At 49.5% G+C, this 18596-nt stretch overlaps 2 protein-coding genes across 9 annotated transcripts; one reads left to right on the top strand and one right to left on the bottom strand.

The window, feature by feature from the left end:
- Positions 1 to 482: 482 nt before the first annotated feature.
- CDC42SE1 (CDC42 small effector 1) lies at positions 483 to 13548 on the bottom strand. 6 transcript variants are annotated; one of them, XM_060694251.2, is made up of 5 exons: positions 13205 to 13548; positions 3895 to 4123; positions 3634 to 3747; positions 3440 to 3532; positions 483 to 2918 (listed from the first exon to the last, which is right to left on the bottom strand). In XM_060694251.2, exons 2-4 carry the CDS (start codon positions 3946 to 3948, stop codon positions 3461 to 3463), a joined length of 240 nt encoding a protein of 79 aa, XP_060550234.1. In that variant the 5' UTR covers positions 3949 to 4123; positions 13205 to 13548; the 3' UTR covers positions 483 to 2918; positions 3440 to 3460. The 6 variants fall into 6 exon arrangements, with proteins under 6 accessions (XP_060550234.1, XP_034280952.1, XP_087737525.1 ...); XM_034425061.3 differs by having other exon boundaries at positions 3634 to 3744; positions 13205 to 13482; XM_087881399.1 differs by having other exon boundaries at positions 13209 to 13448.
- Positions 13549 to 13708: 160 nt separating this feature from the next.
- MLLT11 (MLLT11 transcription factor 7 cofactor) lies at positions 13709 to 16978 on the top strand. 3 transcript variants are annotated; one of them, XM_087881398.1, is made up of 3 exons: positions 13709 to 14175; positions 14445 to 14608; positions 16537 to 16978. In XM_087881398.1, exon 3 carries the CDS (start codon positions 16543 to 16545, stop codon positions 16819 to 16821), a length of 279 nt encoding a protein of 92 aa, XP_087737524.1. In that variant the 5' UTR covers positions 13709 to 14175; positions 14445 to 14608; positions 16537 to 16542; the 3' UTR covers positions 16822 to 16978. The 3 variants fall into 3 exon arrangements, with proteins under 3 accessions (XP_087737524.1, XP_034280951.2, XP_087737523.1); XM_034425060.3 differs by lacking the exon at positions 13709 to 14175 and having other exon boundaries at positions 14433 to 14608; XM_087881397.1 differs by lacking the exons at positions 13709 to 14175; positions 14445 to 14608 and adding an exon at positions 14633 to 14751.
- Positions 16979 to 18596: the final 1618 nt, after the last annotated feature.

Raw genomic sequence — 18596 nt, 5'->3', positions numbered from 1 at the left:
ATTGGACTACACTTCCCATCCTCCTTGCCTGCATGGCCACCCGGTGGAGGATCATAAGTTCTCCTCCAGTCCCTGAAAATGCCCCTTTTTTTGCTTCAAAGGAATAAATAACCTGCTATTCTGTGTGTTATCTTTCACTCCAGCATCAGAAATGTGTCTCTTTTAAAATATATCTATATATATCTATATTCTACGTATTCACCCTGAAGCCTTTTCTCTTTTGTCTGGTGTGTTCATTTCCTTCCGTTGCAAATTTCATTTATTACATTACAGCCAGTGAACAGCAGCTCCTCTTCGGTCCTAAATCTGCTGTTTCTTTTCAAAAGCAGCTCCCCTCCCTGAATAAATTCTAAATAACACCTAAGGAAGAAAGTCACGGTAGCGGTCGCACGTTTTCCTGGCCAAGGAGCAAATTTAGGAAGGATGGGCTTGTCTGAATTCCTGTTAAAATGCCCTCTCAAAAAAGCAACAACCACCCCAACTCAAGATTCTCCTTTGCCATTTAATTTCGTCTTTCCAAGCATACATTACACTCTGTGCAAACGAGGGAGAAACATATCAGAAATAGATTGCATAACTCTTTTGTTGCACTTAGCCTAGAAAACAGGGTTTGTTTTTTTTTTTAAAAAAGTCCAAGCCAGCACAATACAGCTCTCCCTTTTTCCCAGATTTCAGTGTCTCAATTGCAACATTATATTCAAATAATATATTTTCTCCCTCCCTTCACACACACACATGATCATTTTCTTGTTTGCAAAAAGAAGAAAGATAATTTTCTGGCAAATAAAAAGACAGGCGAACAGCCCAGCTATTCTTTTTCCCCAAAGCAATCATTTTTAACCCCAGACCAGCTGGGAGGGAAAAATAATAATAATAAACATGGCAAAAGTTCTATATTTTTTTTGTGTGTGTTTTTTTGAAACATCGACCCATCAGCTAAATTTTTGGAGTGATCAAAAAAAGAAAGAAAGATGCTTTTCAGGTAAGTTAAAATATAGATCCCCTCATCCACTGCCAACATGTGGTAGGAATAATGGACATTGCAATCCTAAAGCCCCAAAGATTAAAAAAATTGGTAGCCAAACAGTCGTTCTGCTCAAAATAATCTAACTTTTGCTTGGTCAGCAGACACAGGAAACAAAGAGGAGAAAAAATGGACACCTTTAATTTTACACCTAGCTGTTTTCGCACCAGGAAAAAAGGGGAAAAAAATATCAGAGTTTATTGGCTGCTGAAGGTTTTCTCTTCAAGAGCTGACCTGCAACCCTCTGTAGTCCCTTAATTTGGGGCAACCGGATGGAGATGAAGACACAACGGAAGAGACAATTGTGTGGGTTTTGTTGCAGTGGGAATCCACTCAGGAATCCCAGGCTCAGCCGGATGGCGTCATGTGGACTGCAACTCCAGTTTCAGAGACAGAGAATGAAGAAATCCCACAGCGAGGCGAAGAAATCTTCCACAACCTCCCATGTCAGGATGCTGAAAAAGCTGACCCTGGAATTTGAAATGTATATATATTTTTTTCTCCTCCTACAGGCTGGACCGTCTACAAGTCTTTGTTTTGGGTCTGGGGGTGCCTCGTTCCTCCTTTTAAAAAAACCAGGTCCCTCGATGAGCGAGAAGGGGAGCGCGGGAGAATCGAACCTAGGAAACAAGTATTGAAAGCAGGATCTCCACGCTGCGGCCTCCACGTTTTTAACACAAGTCTGTCTGGAGGAAAGAGCCACATAATCCAGAATCATACAGAGGTGGAGCTTTCAGACAAGGGTCAGCAACTGAGCTTCCTCCAGGCAAAGCAGTCTCCATGTGAGATTCTCTCCAGCCCCATTTTACAAGTTTGCAGGGATCTGGTTGATCCTGGTTGCAATTTTGCCCCGGTCCCCGGCTGCTCCATCTGTGGTGGGGATGGGGGGGGGGTGTCAATCCGCGAAGGAAAGGAGGCTGAGAGCGAATTCCTCCTAGCTTGCAGGAATTTGAGTCACGGAGCCCCTCGGCTTGTTTCTGGACCTGTGGGGGTGGATTTCCCCGGATCCCCATTTTTGTGCCAAGAGCAGAGGGGCGATCGATTTAGGGCAGAAACGTTTGCGAGGAAAAAAGCAGCCCACAGTCACTTTGAACCGCGAGATAGGCAACAAATAAATTGGATAGTTAGACAAAGAACATCTGGCTGACTCTATGACAATCCATAATAATAATAACAATAACAACAACAACAAATATCACAAGCACCGAATTGCTGTTGGTTTTTGAACTCTGCTTCCTGGAAAGAATCGGCAGCCGCTGGCTGGCACCAGGAAGGTTGCCCACCCTGTTTCAGCACCCACCGCCTGGGCTTGGGGGGCCCTGTAAGGAGTCCGGGATGAGATTTGCCAGCCTCCCTTTGGAGGGATCGTTCTGCAAGATGGCGGCCACACCCATTAACGGCACCCAAAATGTCTCACATCGTGGCCAGGACACGTCCGTAAGAATAAAATCCAGTGGAGAAACTTCAGTGAAAACACCAAGAATAATTCGTTCCATCTGATGCTTTCTTCAGTTTATAAAGGAGCCAAAACGTATTGATGATTTGTTATCAGGGAAGTGTATCAAGTGGATCAATCCAAACCTACGATTCTTTGCAAGGTTGCCCAAGCATGATTGTCCCCGCTTTGCTCGCCAAGGCGGGCTGGGGGGGGGGTTTCTGCCAAGCAAACAATGCCAGGAAAAAAAACAAGTCAACTGGGCATGTGCAGAGTGATGGATGTTGGGGCTGTTGCTGTTACAAATTTTTTTTTTTAAAAAGGATAAGTTATGCGGTGACTAATTCACTCAACGGTTTTGAGTTTGGCAACCCGTTTCGACAAGACCAAACAGGAAATTCAAGTGAGGCAGAGATGCGTTTTTTTTTTCTTTTAAGGTTATTTTTGTAATTAATTAGCCTGTAAAAGAAAAGAAAAAAGAGAGGAGGATAAACATGAAAGGCATTCTACCCATACGTTGGCAATAAGTATAATTATCAAAGAGGAAACATTTGAACCCGCCTCACAGGGAGCTACCCCGAAGCACGATGGTCCTCCTGAGGGTTTAAAAGATCTCCTGGATTTGATCAAAATGGATCCCCCCAAAATGTCTAACTTTCTGCCCCAGCTGCCAAATCCTTCCTCCTGTCAATGATCACTTATTATTTTATCATATTAAATGTTTACAAGGTGACTCTGGCGGCTTATAAGCTATAAAAAAACAGGTAAAAAAGTAATTCAAATATCAACACATAAAAACTACACAGATTAAAATCTTATTTTTTAACAAATCTCCCAATTCTTCAGGTTGACGCAAACCTCGGTGGCACCTTTTGCGGGCCCAGGCTGGGACTAAGGCCCCGTTGCAAATCAAGAGGCTAGTCCTCATTGACCGGGGGAACTGTTTCTGAAGTGGCTTTTGCAATTCATCCAACACTTACATGGAAAGGGACGAGGGGAGGTTATAAAATGTGGGAATTGCTCCAAGGTCTTTCTCGCCCGCATTTGGATCGCATTTCCTGGACGGCTCCTGACTGCAAGGAAGAGGGGAGAGAAACGAGGGAAGAGGAGAATGAAGGCTGTGCCACAGCTTTTAAACCGGCCTCCCCGGAAGCAAAGACGAGTGAAGCCGTACCACGGCGGGGAGACCCTCGTTCACCATGTCGCCGGAGCCGATGTGCGTGAGGTGGATGAAATTCATGGGCTCGCCAATCATGCTGCGGTCGATCCGCCGTCTTTTCCTCTGCTGCTGTGGAAGATGGAACCAGGGGAGATTCGGTGAGGGGAGGAAGGAGGAAAGGAAGACCTCTCCAACCCCAGCTGGCACCTCCGTGCCCGGCGGAGGCCTTCCCTGGGATGGGAGACCTAACCCGAGGTCACCGGAAGCAGAACTCACCGGCTGCGGTTTCTCCACCACGCAGCAGCCCAGCTTGTGCCAAAAATCACTCATGGTTAGAGTCGCTTCCAGCTTTCTGCCTGGTGGGTGCCAAGGACTTGCAGACAGGCGATTAGGACCTCTTGCCCAGCCAGAGATGCCGCTCGGACGGTGCCGTGTGGTTTGGAGCCTGGAGAGAGCTTCAGATGGCGAGGAAAGCGATTTGGATGCCGATGGCTGAAAAACACCTCTGGAAGAAAGAGAGGATAAGAATAATGTCAGAAGAGGAGGAGGAGGAGGAAAGAGGAGGAGGAGGAAGAGGAAGAAGAAGAGAAGAGGAGGAGGAGGAAAGAGGAGGGGGATGAAGAAGAAAAGGAGGAAAAAGAGGAGAAGGAGGAGAGGCGAAGAGAGAATGATGACAACACTGAGTAAAAATTAGGGGAAAGAAGGAGAAGAGGAAGAATTGGAAGAAATAGTGGTAAATAAAAATTAGAGGAGAGGAGGAGGAAGAAGAAGAGGAAGAAGAGGAGGAAGAGGAAGAAGAAGTGGAGGAGGAAGAAGAGGAGGAAGAGAGGGGAAGAGGAAGAAGAGGAGGAGGAGAGGGGAAGAGAGAATGATGACAACACTGAGTAAAAATTAGGGGAAAGAAGGAGAAGAAAGAGGAGGAATTGGAAGAAATAGTGTTAAATAAAAGTTGGAGGACAGGAGGAGGAGAAAGAGGAAGTGATGAGGATGAGAGGGGAAGAGAGAATGACGACGACACCGAATAAAAATTAAGGGAAAGAAAAGGAGAAGGAGGAATTTAACAGTGTTAAATAAAAATGAGACGAAAGGTGGAAGAGGAGGGAGGAGGAAGAAATGGCATGAAATAAAAATGGGAGGAAAGGAGGAAGAAGAGGAGGAGGAAGAAGGAAGCCGTAACATCAACAACTAGCAGACTTTTTCCCCTGGGCCCCTGGGGAAGGTCATCCCGCTGAGCTCAGGGGGGCTGCTCTGCCGTTGCCCCCCAACCTCTGGGAGGGTGAAGGAAGAGGAGCAGAAACTGGCCACTCCACCTCCGCCACTGCTGCCCACGCTTGCAAGCAGCTTCGGGGAAGAAGCCCACGGACCCCCCCCAGCTTTTCTCTTTCGAAATGCGGCCTCAGAGGACGCGTCACCCTGGGTGTTGCAGACGTCGTGCCTCGGTTTCCTCTCACAAGGTTCAGGGCTAGACGGAGGAGGGGGAGGGCAAGAGGAGGAATAGTTTGGGTTTTTTTTTTTTAAATCATTTCAGATAACAGGAAACCACAAAGAGTTTCCATAGAAGCAGACTAGAGGCATTTAAAAAACAAAAATCACAGACGCACGACGACTCCACTTCCTCCTTGTGAGTTAACCTTGCCGGAAAGTCCTTGGAGGTGACCTGTTCACACCTTTCTCCTTATTATTATGATTATTTTGTGAAAGTGACGACAACCCCTTGGGAATTTCGCTTGGGAGAGATCTGGAAAGACAGGAGCCGCCTTGCTTAGGCTGCTAAGATTGGAGGGGCCCCTTGAGGGCATGAAGAATGACCCTCCCAACTCGAGAAACGAACTCAAGTGACTTCTGGGGACCACGCAAGACACGTCCACGTGTTTTCCTAGCAGCAACACCGAAGCGGCTGGCCAACGTTTTGCAACCTTCCAGCTTAAACCTCCAGCCCTAAGTTCCTGGTGGCCTCCCATCCATCCCTGCTTGGTCTTCCCGAGTTGCTAATCGATCCTTCCTGGGATCCAACCCAGTCTGGCCTCCTGCCCTGCTCCCCGGATCAAAGGGGCGACCCTCAAAATGAGGATCTGGACAGAGTTAAAGGGGAGCGAAAATGCTGGATTTTTTCTACCTTTGGGGTTTTTATTTTTCTTAAAATAAGAAAAAATAAGAAAATGAAATAAGAAAAACCAGGGTTTGGCTTTGCAGAAAGAGGCCTGGAGGCTAAAACATATAAAGAACAGAATTGCTGGAATTGGGTCTGGCCAATCTACAGAGAAGAAGGACTGATAGCAGCCTTCCAGTATTTGAGGGGCTGCCCCAAAGACGGGGGGGGGGGGGGGTGTTCAACTTATTTTCCAAAGCACCTGAAGGCAAAGCGAGAAACAAGGGATGGAAACTAATCAAGGAGAGAAGCAACCTGGAATTAAGGAGAAATTTCCTGACAGGGAGGACAATTAACCAGTGGAACTGCTTGCCACCAGAAGTTGTGGGTGCTCCAACACGGGATGCTTTTAAGGAGAGATTGGACAGCCACTTGTCTAAAAGGGTAAATAGGGTCTCCTGCCTGAAAAGGGGGTTGGACTAGAAGACCTCCAAGGTCCCTTCCAACTCTCTTATTCTGTATTCGGCAGGAGAGGAGAGGTTTTCCCCGAAGGATCTCCCCGCAGAGAGCAAAATGTGATTTTCCACCATGGGGGCTGGTCTGCTTCCAGCTCCCGCCCGTAGCCGATGAGACCCCCGTCTGAGGCGAGAGGCACGATGGGAGCACAGGATTAAAGTCTGCAGCCAAACAGCTGCCCTGCCAGAAAAAGTGACTCAGCGAACCGACGGATACGGTCCTAAGTGCCTTTGTAACTTCAAACAGTCACTAAATGAACTGCACAGAGCCTGGAAGAAAGTGGCCAAATAAGGAATCTGTTTTTGCACAATGGGATGGGCCGGGAAGGTAAACTGCTTGCACGCACCTGTGTAAATTGGGGTGGCTTTGCAGTGACTTTTCCCCGCCTGTTCTGTGCCGCATTGCAGCCGGAGCGAAATAACCATCCTGGGCGTTCGGGGCAGAGGCAACGGGGCAAGACCGAGCCTGCCCCAGACGTCGTCGGTGGAGGCTTGACTCATCCTTGACTCACCACCCACCTGGGCCTGCTGGAACCGCCGAGAAAGCAGGAAAAAGGGAAGAGAAAATTCCCAGAGCTTTTCCAGCCTCCAGCCGGAGAGGGGAAGAGGACGAGGGGTCCAAAAGTGGAAAGGGGGGTGCTAGCCATGTGCCCCTGATGCCACTTGGGGGCCGAAGATCGCTTCCTTCAATCAATGAATGAGCTCATTGCTCCAGAAGGTAGCTTCCTGCAATTGGGGGCTTAGACTACAGGCCCCATCCTCCCCATGCAGGACCGGACCTGAAGAGGACCTGCAACGGCCCTGCCTGTGTGAGAAAAGTGACTTTCCCTCATTTTCTGGCATGTTTTTGCATCTTCTTAAGTCTATTTTCCTGCCCTGGCTTCGCCTGGTGGTATCCTTTCCACGTAGAAACCAAGATAACGCTGATCCAATGGCTGAAGACTTCCCTCCTGGTGAAATTTCAGGATGCATCTTCAGAGAGGCTTTGCTTTTATCTTCTTCCATCATTCCCCCCACCCCCACCTTAAAACATCTTCCCTCTAAAATTTAACTTCTGGACTTTTCATGCCCTCGAATAGCACAAATTGCCATCAAGCAGAAATCTTCCTGGTTTTGCACCCGGCAACCGATCAGGCGCAAACACTGGACGTGTGCAAAAACTCACGCGGGTGTCTCTGGGCGCAGTGCACACCTACCAGCACCCGGGCTTGGGAAGAAAGCAGGCGTGACCAGCCAACCTTGCAAAAATTTGCACGCTTGTTTCGAAAGGAAGCGACGGCCTCCTGTGTGCAGCCGGAGGAAGCTGTGATTTTCGGTCAAGTCTGTGGCCTCTTCGCCTCATGAGGGCCAGAAATATGAAGCACCTTCGGCTGGGCAAATTAAAGCAGGTCATTTTTAGGGAAAAGAGAGCACCCCCTGCCTCCTGCAAATCATTTTAAAACGGGGGGGGGGGGGGACGTCGAGCTAGGATAAAAAGTTCCGTCTTTGATCCACAGTTTTAACCCCCCCAAATACCTCAGGGTCCAAGCCGTTGAAAATTCAAAGTTAATGATTTACCAAGCAGACATCCAGAAAATGTAAAATTTCTGCCAGATAAAATTCCAGTGTTTGCTAACTGCTGTGATTCACCAGAGCCAGTTCTGAGAGTTTTCTTGACAACAGCCGAGAAGAAGTTGACCACAATTGCCTTTTGGGATGTTTTTACAGCTTTCAGGTCTAAGCCACAAGCCTGGCATCTCCTGGTGGCCTCCCATCTGCGTTCAGGTCCGCACTCTCCTCCTGGAGCAATCACGAGGGTCAGCCAGGCCTGGTCAATCCATTTCTCCTGCATTTGTGTAAGGAGACCGAAGGAAAATCCTGTCCCTCTAAGCAAAGCCTTGAATATTCTCCATCAGGAAGGAGGCCCTTTTTTCCAGCTAAGTGGAAAAAGCCCCTACACTCATCCAGCCCCACACTTCCTCTTCTTCTTCCCCAGAGATATGCACATTTTCTTTGAAAGCCGTGGCCATCAAGCCATCCTGTTGGTCAATCTGTTTTCTTTTTCAAAACCCAGCCCTTACTCAGAGGCGAGTTGCAAAAGAGACTTTTCTTCGCCAGCTTCTCTAAGCCGGGGCTCCTGAACCACCGACGGGGATGATGGGAACTGGAGTGCGTCAGGAACACCGGCATAGAGCAACTTCTCAGCCACAGTCCCAAGAAAACGGGACCGCCAGGGGAAGCTGCTGACGAGAAGTGCCCCTTTGCGTCTTCTCCAGGCCACGGAACCGCTGTGGCTTTGGTGGGTTGACGCTCTCAGCCTGGTGTGCCATCCAGGTTCGAGAGAAGGGCAGCTAAAGCCAGATGCCAACGCCTGGCATGGGATGAATGAGAGATATTCCCCTTACAAGATGCAGATGCTCTGGAGAGCACCAAGCTTTGAGATGGACAATATTTATCTAGATTTGCTCCGGAAAAAAGGGAATACCAGTGGCCACGTAGGGTTTTTGTGGTCCTCCTGAGGCAGCTTCCTTCCCGCGTAGCTCGGCCTGGAGTTATTTTTTCCCTCCTGGCCCAATGGCTTTATTGTTTCCCCAGATTTATGGACTGTTTTCCCAGCCCCATTGTCAGCTGCAGGCTCCCTTCCGAAGGCCGTTTATTTCCCACAGGCCGGACGCCAACTCCGATGCCGGCTTGCAGGAAGCATCCCGCCACACAGCGGTGCAAATGTAGAGCCTCCACGACAGGAGACAGTTCACCTGCAAATATCTTCGTTTGCTTAGCACAGAACAAAGACCCAAAAATGAATTTTCTGTCCCAGCTGGGAAAAAATCTCCCAGGGCCGTCCCGTCAGAGGCAGCCACGCAAGCTGGGCATCTCCAAGGCTTTTCCTGCCAGGTGGAGAAGCAAGACGTAGCAGCACCCCATGCCAACATCCCTGTTTGTTTGTTTTCCCCTCCAATGATTTAAACAAGGCTGGTTTTTCTGCCGGCCGGTGGCATCCAGCATGGAAAGGTTGGGCTCCCGATCGCCCCTCCGGCCAGGAAGCGCCCAGCCTCCCTCCTGTGCCCAGAACAAAAGGCCCCTTTGTTGCAAGGAGAAGGCGGAGAGGAAGATCTGCGCGGCTGAAAAGGAAAAGAGCCTTGAATCCCATCTGGAGAGGGGGGAGAATTTCCTCCTCGCACAGAAGGAAGGATTGTCGGCCGTCTGGCCCTCCCAGCGTCTGGCCGGCCAAGTCATCTTTGCCCCCGGTTGATGTCACAGGCGCAGCCATGTTTCCTCAGCAGCTCCAGAGAAGCGCTTGGCTCTCCCGAGACATTTTCTCGCTAAATCCGGAGCTTCCTGCGAGGCCCCCATCCCAGCACAAGCCAGGTCTGACTTTGGCTTGTGAGATAAGGAGGATTCAGCCCACAGTGGGCTAGAACTGTCCAACGCGCTAAACTAGAATTCGTGGTTTGTCTAAGCCACAAGGCTGAGTTCAGAGCTAAACAGACTCTTCTTAACTTAGCACCATGCACGTTTTTTTTTTCCTGTGGGGCAGAATTCTTTTTTTTCTTCTTTTTTGCAAACTGTGCATGCAAGAAAGGGTTCCTACGAATGCACGGGGGTCTTTTCTAGAAGCTCGCCTTGAAATACCCCAAATTCCCCCACGGGTTTTTTTTGCTTGCAATTTGTTTTTTACTGTTTCTGATGTCCACCAGGGCAGGGGTCTCCAACCTTGGCAACTTTAAGCCTGGAGGACTTCAATTCCCAGAATTCCCCAGACAGTTGGCTAGGGAATTCTGGGAGTTGAAGTCCACCAGGCTTAAAGTTGCCAAGGTTGGAGACCCCTGCATCAAGGTGTGTGTGTGGCACGAGTGGCTGAGTTATAAAAAATGTCGGAAATCCCAAAATGAACTCCAAAGCAGGTCCAGCGGGCATCCTGTCCCTGGCCACGAAGTCTTGGCTTTGAGAGGAAGATGAGGCCGAGGGATTTTGAGGGTCCAGGAATTGGGGTGGTTGAGAAAGAGCCCCCGAAGAGCAGAAACATTTCAATTCACAACAGAGGCAGCCAGTCCTTGGATAGCGACCGAAGCTTTACCAGGGACGCATTTAAAGGTCTCTTAGCTCCATCCCCTCTGACACCCCAAGTTTTTCCCCACTGTTTTTCCCCTCTTCCCACTGCTGAGCTGCTCCCCACCCATCCCCGAGTCAGCAGAAAGCTGCACGGGCACGAAATGGGCTGTCATCCTTGCAAGACGGCTCCCTGCCTTTTCTCCAAAGCTTGGCAGATTTTGCACCCGCCGCTTGAACTGTCCTGGGACGAGGTTGGGGAAAGGGAGAGAGATCCTGCTTCACCCCAAACACTCCAACAAGATGAACCCCCCAATGAGTGTTGGGGGTGGGGAAGCCAGGTTAAAATCTGAAATCTTATCCTGGTTTAGAAGTTTGCAACCCTTGGAGAGATTAATAAATCGTGGTTACTCAGGGACAACATTTTAGTCTGGCCAGGGCGGCATAATTTCAGGCTGGCCCCCATCATTTGGGAACTATCCACCCAGCAGAGAGAGGCAAGGGCTGGGGAGGATGGGGTATGGAGTCCTGGGTCAGTGAATAGTAGAAAAACCCAGTTCACCTGTCTGCTGATTCTTCTGTGTGCCCCACTAAGAGGGAATCTATTTATAATCTATTTCAACCAATCTGGCTGAATTTGCCCCATGAATGAATCGCGGAATCTCTCAGCCTGGCTCACCTCGCAGGGCTGTTGTTGTCGGGGTGGGGAAATTGGAGGAGGATTCGATATGTTGGTCATATCTTGAGTTATTTGCAAACATAATCAAGATTTGGGAAATGCCAAGGCTATGCTGTAAAGACTGTTTCAAATTGCAACTGGATGTGAATTTCAAATAAATAAATAAGAAATTAGTAGCCACACCAGTCCAAACAATAAACAAACTTCCTGCCTAGAAAAGTGGTCTGTGAGATAGAAACACCCAGCCATGGCTTGCAGCAGAGCACGTGAGGACGTTTGCAGTGGAGACCCCTGAGCCCTTGCACATACATGTTACATGCATGTAAACGCATGTAAGAGAGGACACTTTCACACTTGCTTGTACAGAGGTGGGAGGCAGAGAAAAACAAAGCAGTTGGACAATTTGGGAAGATTTCCTTGCAAAATATCCATTAAGATCTCAACACACAAACACACACCACCAATGATGGCATTTGGGGGGGGGCGGACACCACAATGCCCCTTTTAGACTGTGAATCTGTCACTAGGAAGGTTTCCTTCTTCAGTGCCAAAAAATGTTTTTTTTAAAAAAATCTATTCTTTCAAAATCAAAATTTCTCAGGATAACGTGTCTCTGGCCTTCTCCACCCGCAAGAATGCAGGAATTATTTTTATTTATTTTTTAAACTGTGATTTGTGCACAACTCAGGAGCAGTGCAGGTACGTCCAGCCTACCTCAAAACATGGCTGCAGATGGGAAAGAAGCCAGGTGGAGGGGCCGATGGGGGTGGGCGGGTGGGTGGGCTGCAGAAGGAGGCATGTGCGGCCCTGAAGACTTCCAGCCGAGCTGTTCCCTCTCTTGAAGCGGCCGGAACAATGGGGCTGCTTCTGAGTCAGAGCCGTAAAAGGAAATGCAGAGAGGGGGGGAAGGGAGGAACATAAGGGTTAAGCAGAAAATTAAACTTCCTTCGCAGAATTTTGCAAGACTTCTTTCCAAGAGAGGTGAAAGACAGATGTTGGGGGGAAGGAGAGGGGGATGGGCTGGGGATGGGGGGGGGTTGGGTACTAACACAAATATAGGTCCTTTCTAAAATAACAGAACAATACACAAATCATAACTGTAATCAAGAAGGAAATAAAAGTTGCATTCACACCACCGCCATACCGCAAACTTTTCTAACTAGAAAGGAAGGGTGGATCCAAGAGGGGGGGTGACTCGATGTTCCCAGCACGAGGGTCTCCTGGAGGGACCACAGGGCCCATCCTCCACATCCACTGGGCCCAAGGAGGAGGCCTCCGTGTGCTTCCCAGCCGTTAAAGAACCAGCCGTTATAGGGAGGGGAAAAAATGAGATTTTTAAATTCAGCCAGCCCTTTGGAAATCTCCTCTCCCTCTGGCACAAAATTAGCCCCCCCCCCAACATCAAGCGAACTTTGGTGGGGCGGCCAATAAGCCTTTTCATGTATTAATTGGATTTTTCACGCTGCCACAGTGCTGGTGAAGCATGAAAAAGTGTTCCAGAAACTGAAACAAGTTTTTTTTTTTTTTGGACTATAAAAGCATTTCTCAAAGCGAGCTGGGTTTCATTTCGCCAAAGTGCCCCTGGCCCCAGCCGGTTGGCGACAAGGAAAGGGAAATTAAAGCATGGTTCTGGGGGGAGGGGAGTCTTGGGGGAGAGAAACAGCCCCTTTTCCTATCTCCCTCATTCCTTCAGCTGAGACACTCCAATCCTTCTTCTTCCAAAGTGTCAGAGAGTTTTTTGAAAAAAAAACCACTTTAGATCTTTGCATGGAAACAGAGTCTGAGATGAATAGGGCCTTTCTTCCCTGGGGCAGGAAGAAAAGAAGAAATTAAACGCATGGGTAACACCCAAACCTCTTGCCCTGAATCAATGGGACGCTTTTTTTTTTCTTTCTTTCTTTCTTTCTTTCAAAAGTGCCAGTCTGGGCAAAGACGCCATTCCAAAGCCAGAAAAGACCCTGGTTTCTAAAAAGGGAATTAAAATAGCTTTTTCTTTTTTTGGTTTTTGGCCTTGTCTCGCCAAATGTGTTTGACCCAGGAGGCTGGGGGGGGGGAGGAGGGTCGTCAGAAATCTCAGGTGCGGGAGAAGAAACTCACCTGAATTTTCCGAAGAGAAAGGAAGAGAAAGGAAGATTTCGGAGGTCCGGAAAAAGTTTTGCGCAAAAGTTTTGGGAGAACTTGGAAGCCACGAGAAGAAGGCGAGAAAAGCAGGCGAGGGTCTCCCTGCCTCCCCCCCGGGTGGTCCCGAGACCCCTAGCGCCCCTCGCCCCTTACTTGCCCAGCTTGGGGGTCCCGGGACGGCGCCTTCCTCGGCGGTGCCTCCTCTTCCTCCGAGCGCGCCAGCAATCCAACAGGGAAAGCTGCTCTCTCCGTGGGAAAACGAGGCTCCGCTCGGCTCCTCCGCCCTCCCGCTGCCGCTGCTAGAAGGAGGAGGAAACGCTCCGAAGGATTTCAACAGGCAGACCGAGGAACGCCGCCTCCCGCCCAGCCACACACCCCGCGATGAGTCAACCCACAGCCGGCCCTGGACGCGCCGGAGCGGCTGCTGCCAACTCTGGCGGCCTTCGGGCATTGCAGCCCCTCGGCCGGGGGACCTCCAGATGCTGGAGGGTTTAGTGGGGCTGGGGGTCCACCCTCCTCCCCCCCGAGGCTGCTGGGCCAAGAGGCGAGAGTCCGGTGGGGGTGGCATATCCTGGCTTGGTGCAGTGCCCAGTTTGCAGATCCCCCCCCCGGCTAAAGGTGGCTTTGGGGGCAGAGAGAGGCTGGGGTCATCCCCAGGTGGAGGTTTCTTAAGAAGAGACTGGACAGCCCTTTGTCTGAAAGGGCGTCGTTAGGGTCTCCTGCTTGAGCAGGGGGCTGGACTAGATGACCTCCAGGGTCACCCCCAGCTCTGTTATTCGATCTCTTATTGTGCAGCCCAGCCTCATAAGCGGGGATGACACCAAAGGACGAAGGATTTGTGGTGTCTGTCACGACACGGTTTTAGGAACCGAATCAGCTCCGCCAGGCAGGGGGCTCTTCCCCCCCTCCCCCAGGCATGGGGGGTTAGTCCTCGATTTACGACCACAACGGAGCCCCACGTTTCTGTTCAGAGACGGTTGTGAAGTGACCTGAGTAGCATACACACACCACCTCCACCCCAAAGCTCTTGAACTCGCACACCGGATTGCAGGGAGTTCCACAGGCTAATTTTTCCACTGGGAGGACCAGAGGAGTCCAAGGCTGCCCGGCACTCAGAATCGCAGGTGAGCCCCCCTTCCTTTGTGGGAGAGGGCAAAGCAGCCGCCCACCACCCTTTCCCCCACCTCCCCCTACTCTGTTTCTCGCAAGCCAATGCAATCAGTGCCTCCTTCCCTAGAGACTTCACCCCCCCCCAGCCCCCCCTCCCCAGCCCCCCCCTCCAGGTCCCCATCGCTGCTTTTCTTCCTTCCCTGGAAATAGCCCTTCCAGCTGATTCATTGGCTGGGTGGCCGATGGGGGGGAGGACCCACCCGCCAGTGAAATCTCTTTCCAGGAGGGGCTGCATTGCAGCAAGAAAGGAGGGGAGGCGGACACGCCTGGCAGGCCCCCCGCCCAGCCCAAGGCAGCCAGACGCAGCTTCCCCGGTAGCCAAGCAGCATCTTCTGAAGAGACACACGGACAGATCAGTTCTCTTTCCCGGATCCCACCTAGAAGGAGGTAAGGCTGGGGAGAAACAGGAGGCACCCCAAAGGTTAGGTGAGATGCTGGGCGAGCCATTGCATGCAGGTTATGATTCATCGATTCCACCTTGCCAAGGGTTGAGCTGCTCAAAAACCCTGGGCATCTGGGGATGTGATCAGGTATTTCAGATTATATTCATTTCTGTCACCAGGAAATCTTGGCATACTGTGGTATTGCTGTACGTGGACAGATGATGCTATATTAGATATTTTTTCTAGGTTATTCCCAGCCAGCAAACTGTGGCCTAATGTGATTTTATATGATATAATATTGAATATTATATTGTATTATATTACACCAGTACATGGTGCTCTCTCTCTCTCTCTCTCTCTCTCTTTCTTTCTCTCTCATCTCTATCTATCTATCTATCATCTATCTATCTATCTATCTATCTATCTATCTATCTATCTATCTATCTATCTATCTATCTATCTATCTATCTATCTATATCTATCTTCCTTTCTAAGTTACTATAGATCCAGAAAACCCTGACACAATGTAATATATAATTTCATTTCATTTTCCTATTTCTTAGCAACCTTATAGCTGAAACCCTTGTAAAACTGTATTATTGTCACACAATTTTATATGCCATAATGTTTCAAGGATTCCATTTTTTTTTTAATTGCCAGTTTCTTCCATCTTGTCAGAGAGCTGGAGCATAAATAAATCTGATGGAGACATGAGCCCCTTTATACATCTTTTTAAAGCCCAAACCTCAGTCCTTTTAACAGCTGCCTTGCCTTGTTTTTTCTCTCTCTAAAATCAGTTGGGAGAATTCAGTCCCACCTACCCCCAAGGGAGAGGGGATTTAAAATGTTAACCATTCCCCGTCTCTTTTCTCTTCATAAGGGCACATGCCTTCCTTTTTCATATTGCCAAGTCATTCAGCCATCTCTCTACCGCCAGGAGGGGTAAAATAATTCTCCAAAAATGTTTCCAGCACACAAATAGAGAGATGCAAATATATCTCCTTCCGTACAGGCTGCTAAAGATGCTATATTTAAAGAGGACAGATGTCTTGAGTAATTTCATACTCGCCACCGAGCTCCTCGTTCACAGCCTGCCCATCCTGGGTAAAATGAACCTAGCCCAGATTGGCTTGGAAAAGTCTTCATTAAGGGCCAGAGGGTTTTGCGGAGGAAAGGAAGAGGGAGGGGGCAGAGATGGTGGCAAAGAGGGTCCCCTGGGAAGGGGGGCCAGAAGGGAACCAGGCTGGCAAAGCAGCCACCCCAAAGAAGCAGGCCTGTGTCTGGGGGGATGCACGCAAGGGAAGAGAGGAATAATTATTGCAGAAAAATCTTCCACCGAGCCAAGGCAGGTCTTGCAGAGCAATTCATACAAGGAAGGAAGGAAGGAAGGAAGGAAGGAGGGTGGGTGAAAAAGATGGGGTGAGCAGAGGACTCTGGGCGGCTCACAATTCAGAAATGTAAACAGGTAGTCCTTGACTTACAACAGCTCATTTAGCGACCATTCGAAGTTACAACCATTTATGACCATTTTTCACACTTATGACTGTTGCCACATCCCCAGGGTTGTGTGTGTGTGATCAAAATTCAGATGCTTGGCAACTGACTCGTATTTATGATGGTTTCAGGGTCACGTGATCCCCTTTTGCGACCTCCTGACAAGCAAAATCAATGGGGGAGGCGGGTTCCCTTAACGACCGTGTGACTCACTTAAGAACTGCAGTGATTCACTTAAAAACCGTGGCAAGGAAGGTTGTAAAACGGGGCAAAGCTCGCTTAACAACTGCCTCACTGAGCAACATAAATTTTGGGCTCAACCCGTGCCCAAACTGTGGTCGTAAGTCGAGGACCACCTCTATTAACCATTAAAATCTCAAAAACGTTTTAAAACCATCATGTCGCCTCTTTCCTGCTCTTCTCCCCCCTCCCCCCCAGGAAGAAATGAGGGACACCGTGAACTCCCAGTATGATTCCTTCCTTTACTGGAGAATGCCCATCCCTGAACTGGACCTCTCCGAACTGGAGTGCCTGGGACTGGCCGACCTCGCCCTCTTCAAGCCCAAGCGGGGCTATGGCAGCCTCGTGTCCGAACAGAAGACCCAGAAGTCGAGTCTGGGGGACCCGGAAGAGGCGGAGAGCGCCCTGCTCCCCTTCAGCAGCTTCAACTTCTGGAGAGCCCCCATTGCACGCATCAGCCCTGTAGATTTCGACCTCATCTGAAGCCCAGCGGCCTTTTTTTTTATTACACCCCCAATTGCATCTTTTCTGGTGGTGCTTCCTCCCTCCCCAAACTTCTCTGTGGTTCCTCTGTGCCGTGTTCGCGATTCCACGAGCTGATGTGTCTGAATCCTTTGCCATAAATCAAAAGTGGACTCTTCATGTTGGTATGAGTGTCTTTGCTAAAATACTGTATCTCTCTCTCTCACACACACACACCCCACGTGTCTCCCAGATCTGCCAGGGTCCACAGGAGGACTGGGAGAAGGAATTGTAAAAAAACAAAACTAAATTAAAAATCCCTCTTCCTGTGCACATGTGACTAATCAGCCACCAGGGTTAGCAACTGGCAGCTTCGTGCCCAAATCCATCCTGCAACGATTTGGCCCATGCATATTATTTTCCTTTGACCGAAAATCTCCTGCCAGCAGGAGTAGCACAAGTTTTGCTTTAAAATAATCCCAAATTGAGAGGCTTATTTGAGGGTGTGTGTAAGTTTTGTAGAACCTTCCCTAATTTTTCCTGGAAAAGGAAGGAAATGGCAGAGAAAAAGGGAATTAAAAATCGGAGGGATGTGCGTAGAAGAAAACAGGGCTGTCCATTGTGGGTCAAAGAAAGAGATCCGATTAAAATATGGCAAGGGGAGGTCTGGTATGCTTTCCCCAAAGAACTGAAGGATAGCAGAGATTGGTCAGGTATCACCCCCACCTCCCTCCACAAGCCGGCACATATGGGCATCTATAGGTTCCCTCACTTTCACAGCTGGTGGGCCCAATGCTGGCTGAAACTTAAAACACCAGGAGTTGGGAAACACCTTTTTTTAAAAAGATGGATGTTGGAAAGGAGAACCGTTTAGGTCTTCTGTAAAATGGGGAAATGAAAAAGGGGATGATGGTGTGAAACTGACTCGTTCTATGGTTCAGGTCCAATTGCTCGAGGGGTATCCAGAGGCTCTGGAAACGGTCTCAGCTTGGGGTGCAGGGATGAATTGGAGACTGAAAGCGCTTTATTCATTTCCTTCTCCAGAGATGAGGAAGTCAATGGACAAGATTCACACAACCCCCATTCCTCTCTGAGCGATCGCTCAAAATTCAGCCCTGTTTTAAAACCAGGGTCAGGTCCAAATCTGAAGGGCCACCAGAAAGAGGCAGTCGTGAAGCCCCTGGCCTCCGATCTGGCCCTAAGCATGGATTTTCCGTGGGAGCAAACAGATCCCAGGGTCACACCCATGTTCTGGCTCCAGGAGAGTCCTTTGGGTCTCAAGCACACACGTGTCACCACAGCTCATCCATGTGTTCATATCCTCCACATGTGGCATCTTCAGTGTGTTGCAACTGGAAGGGATTGTGCCCACCTGGACTTTTCGGGGGGGGGGAGGAATGACCAGAAAGGCTGCCATCCAGGATGGGGTGGTATGTCATGCAGTCCTGGGTAGGGGGCCTGCTGGGGAGCATGGGTGCGGTGGTCCAAACTCTTTGCAAAGGGCTCAACTCTATAAACACTCATATCAGGTGGGCATCTCTGATCTAATGCTGCAGTTCAGACAGCTGGGGAAGATGGGACTCATAGTCCAGCACTTTTTTGGGGGGGGCTTCATTGGAGGGGTTCCCAAAGCAAGTGGGGATCCAGGATGATGGTTTTTGGGTTTCCAGTCCTGTTTGTGCCTCCCCCCCCTCCCCGTATAATCAACACACAACGAGATGGACATTTTTTCTGCCATTCTGGGCTCTATTGGTGATTCTACAGGAGGCGCCTGACCATAGAGACGCAGAAGGGAG

The sequence above is a fragment of the Pantherophis guttatus genome, chromosome 18, assembly GCF_059756535.1.
Source record: "Pantherophis guttatus breed Tessera chromosome 18, ASM5975653v1, whole genome shotgun sequence".
NCBI lineage: Eukaryota > Metazoa > Chordata > Lepidosauria > Squamata > Colubridae > Pantherophis > Pantherophis guttatus.
This window is presented reverse-complemented; position numbering and strand designations above follow the sequence as displayed.

Excerpts from the sequence above, each read along its gene's own strand:
- CDC42SE1 (XM_060694251.2), bottom strand. The coding sequence starts at position 3,948 with ATGAGTGATTTTTGGCACAAGCTGGGCTGCTGCGTGGTGGAGAAACCG. Across the intron at positions 3,748-3,894 it reads TGGTGGAGAAACCGCAGCCG|CAGCAGAGGAAAAGACGGCG; the intron begins GTGAGTTCTGCT and ends CATCTTCCACAG. Across the intron at positions 3,533-3,633 it reads ACGAGGGTCTCCCCGCCGTG|TCAGGAGCCGTCCAGGAAAT; the intron begins GTACGGCTTCAC and ends TCTTCCTTGCAG.
- MLLT11 (XM_087881397.1), top strand. The coding sequence starts at position 14,653 with ATGCTGGGCGAGCCATTGCATGCAGGTTATGATTCATCGATTCCACCT. Across the intron at positions 14,752-16,536 it reads GCATCTGGGGATGTGATCAG|GAAGAAATGAGGGACACCGT; the intron begins GTATTTCAGATT and ends CCTCCCCCCCAG.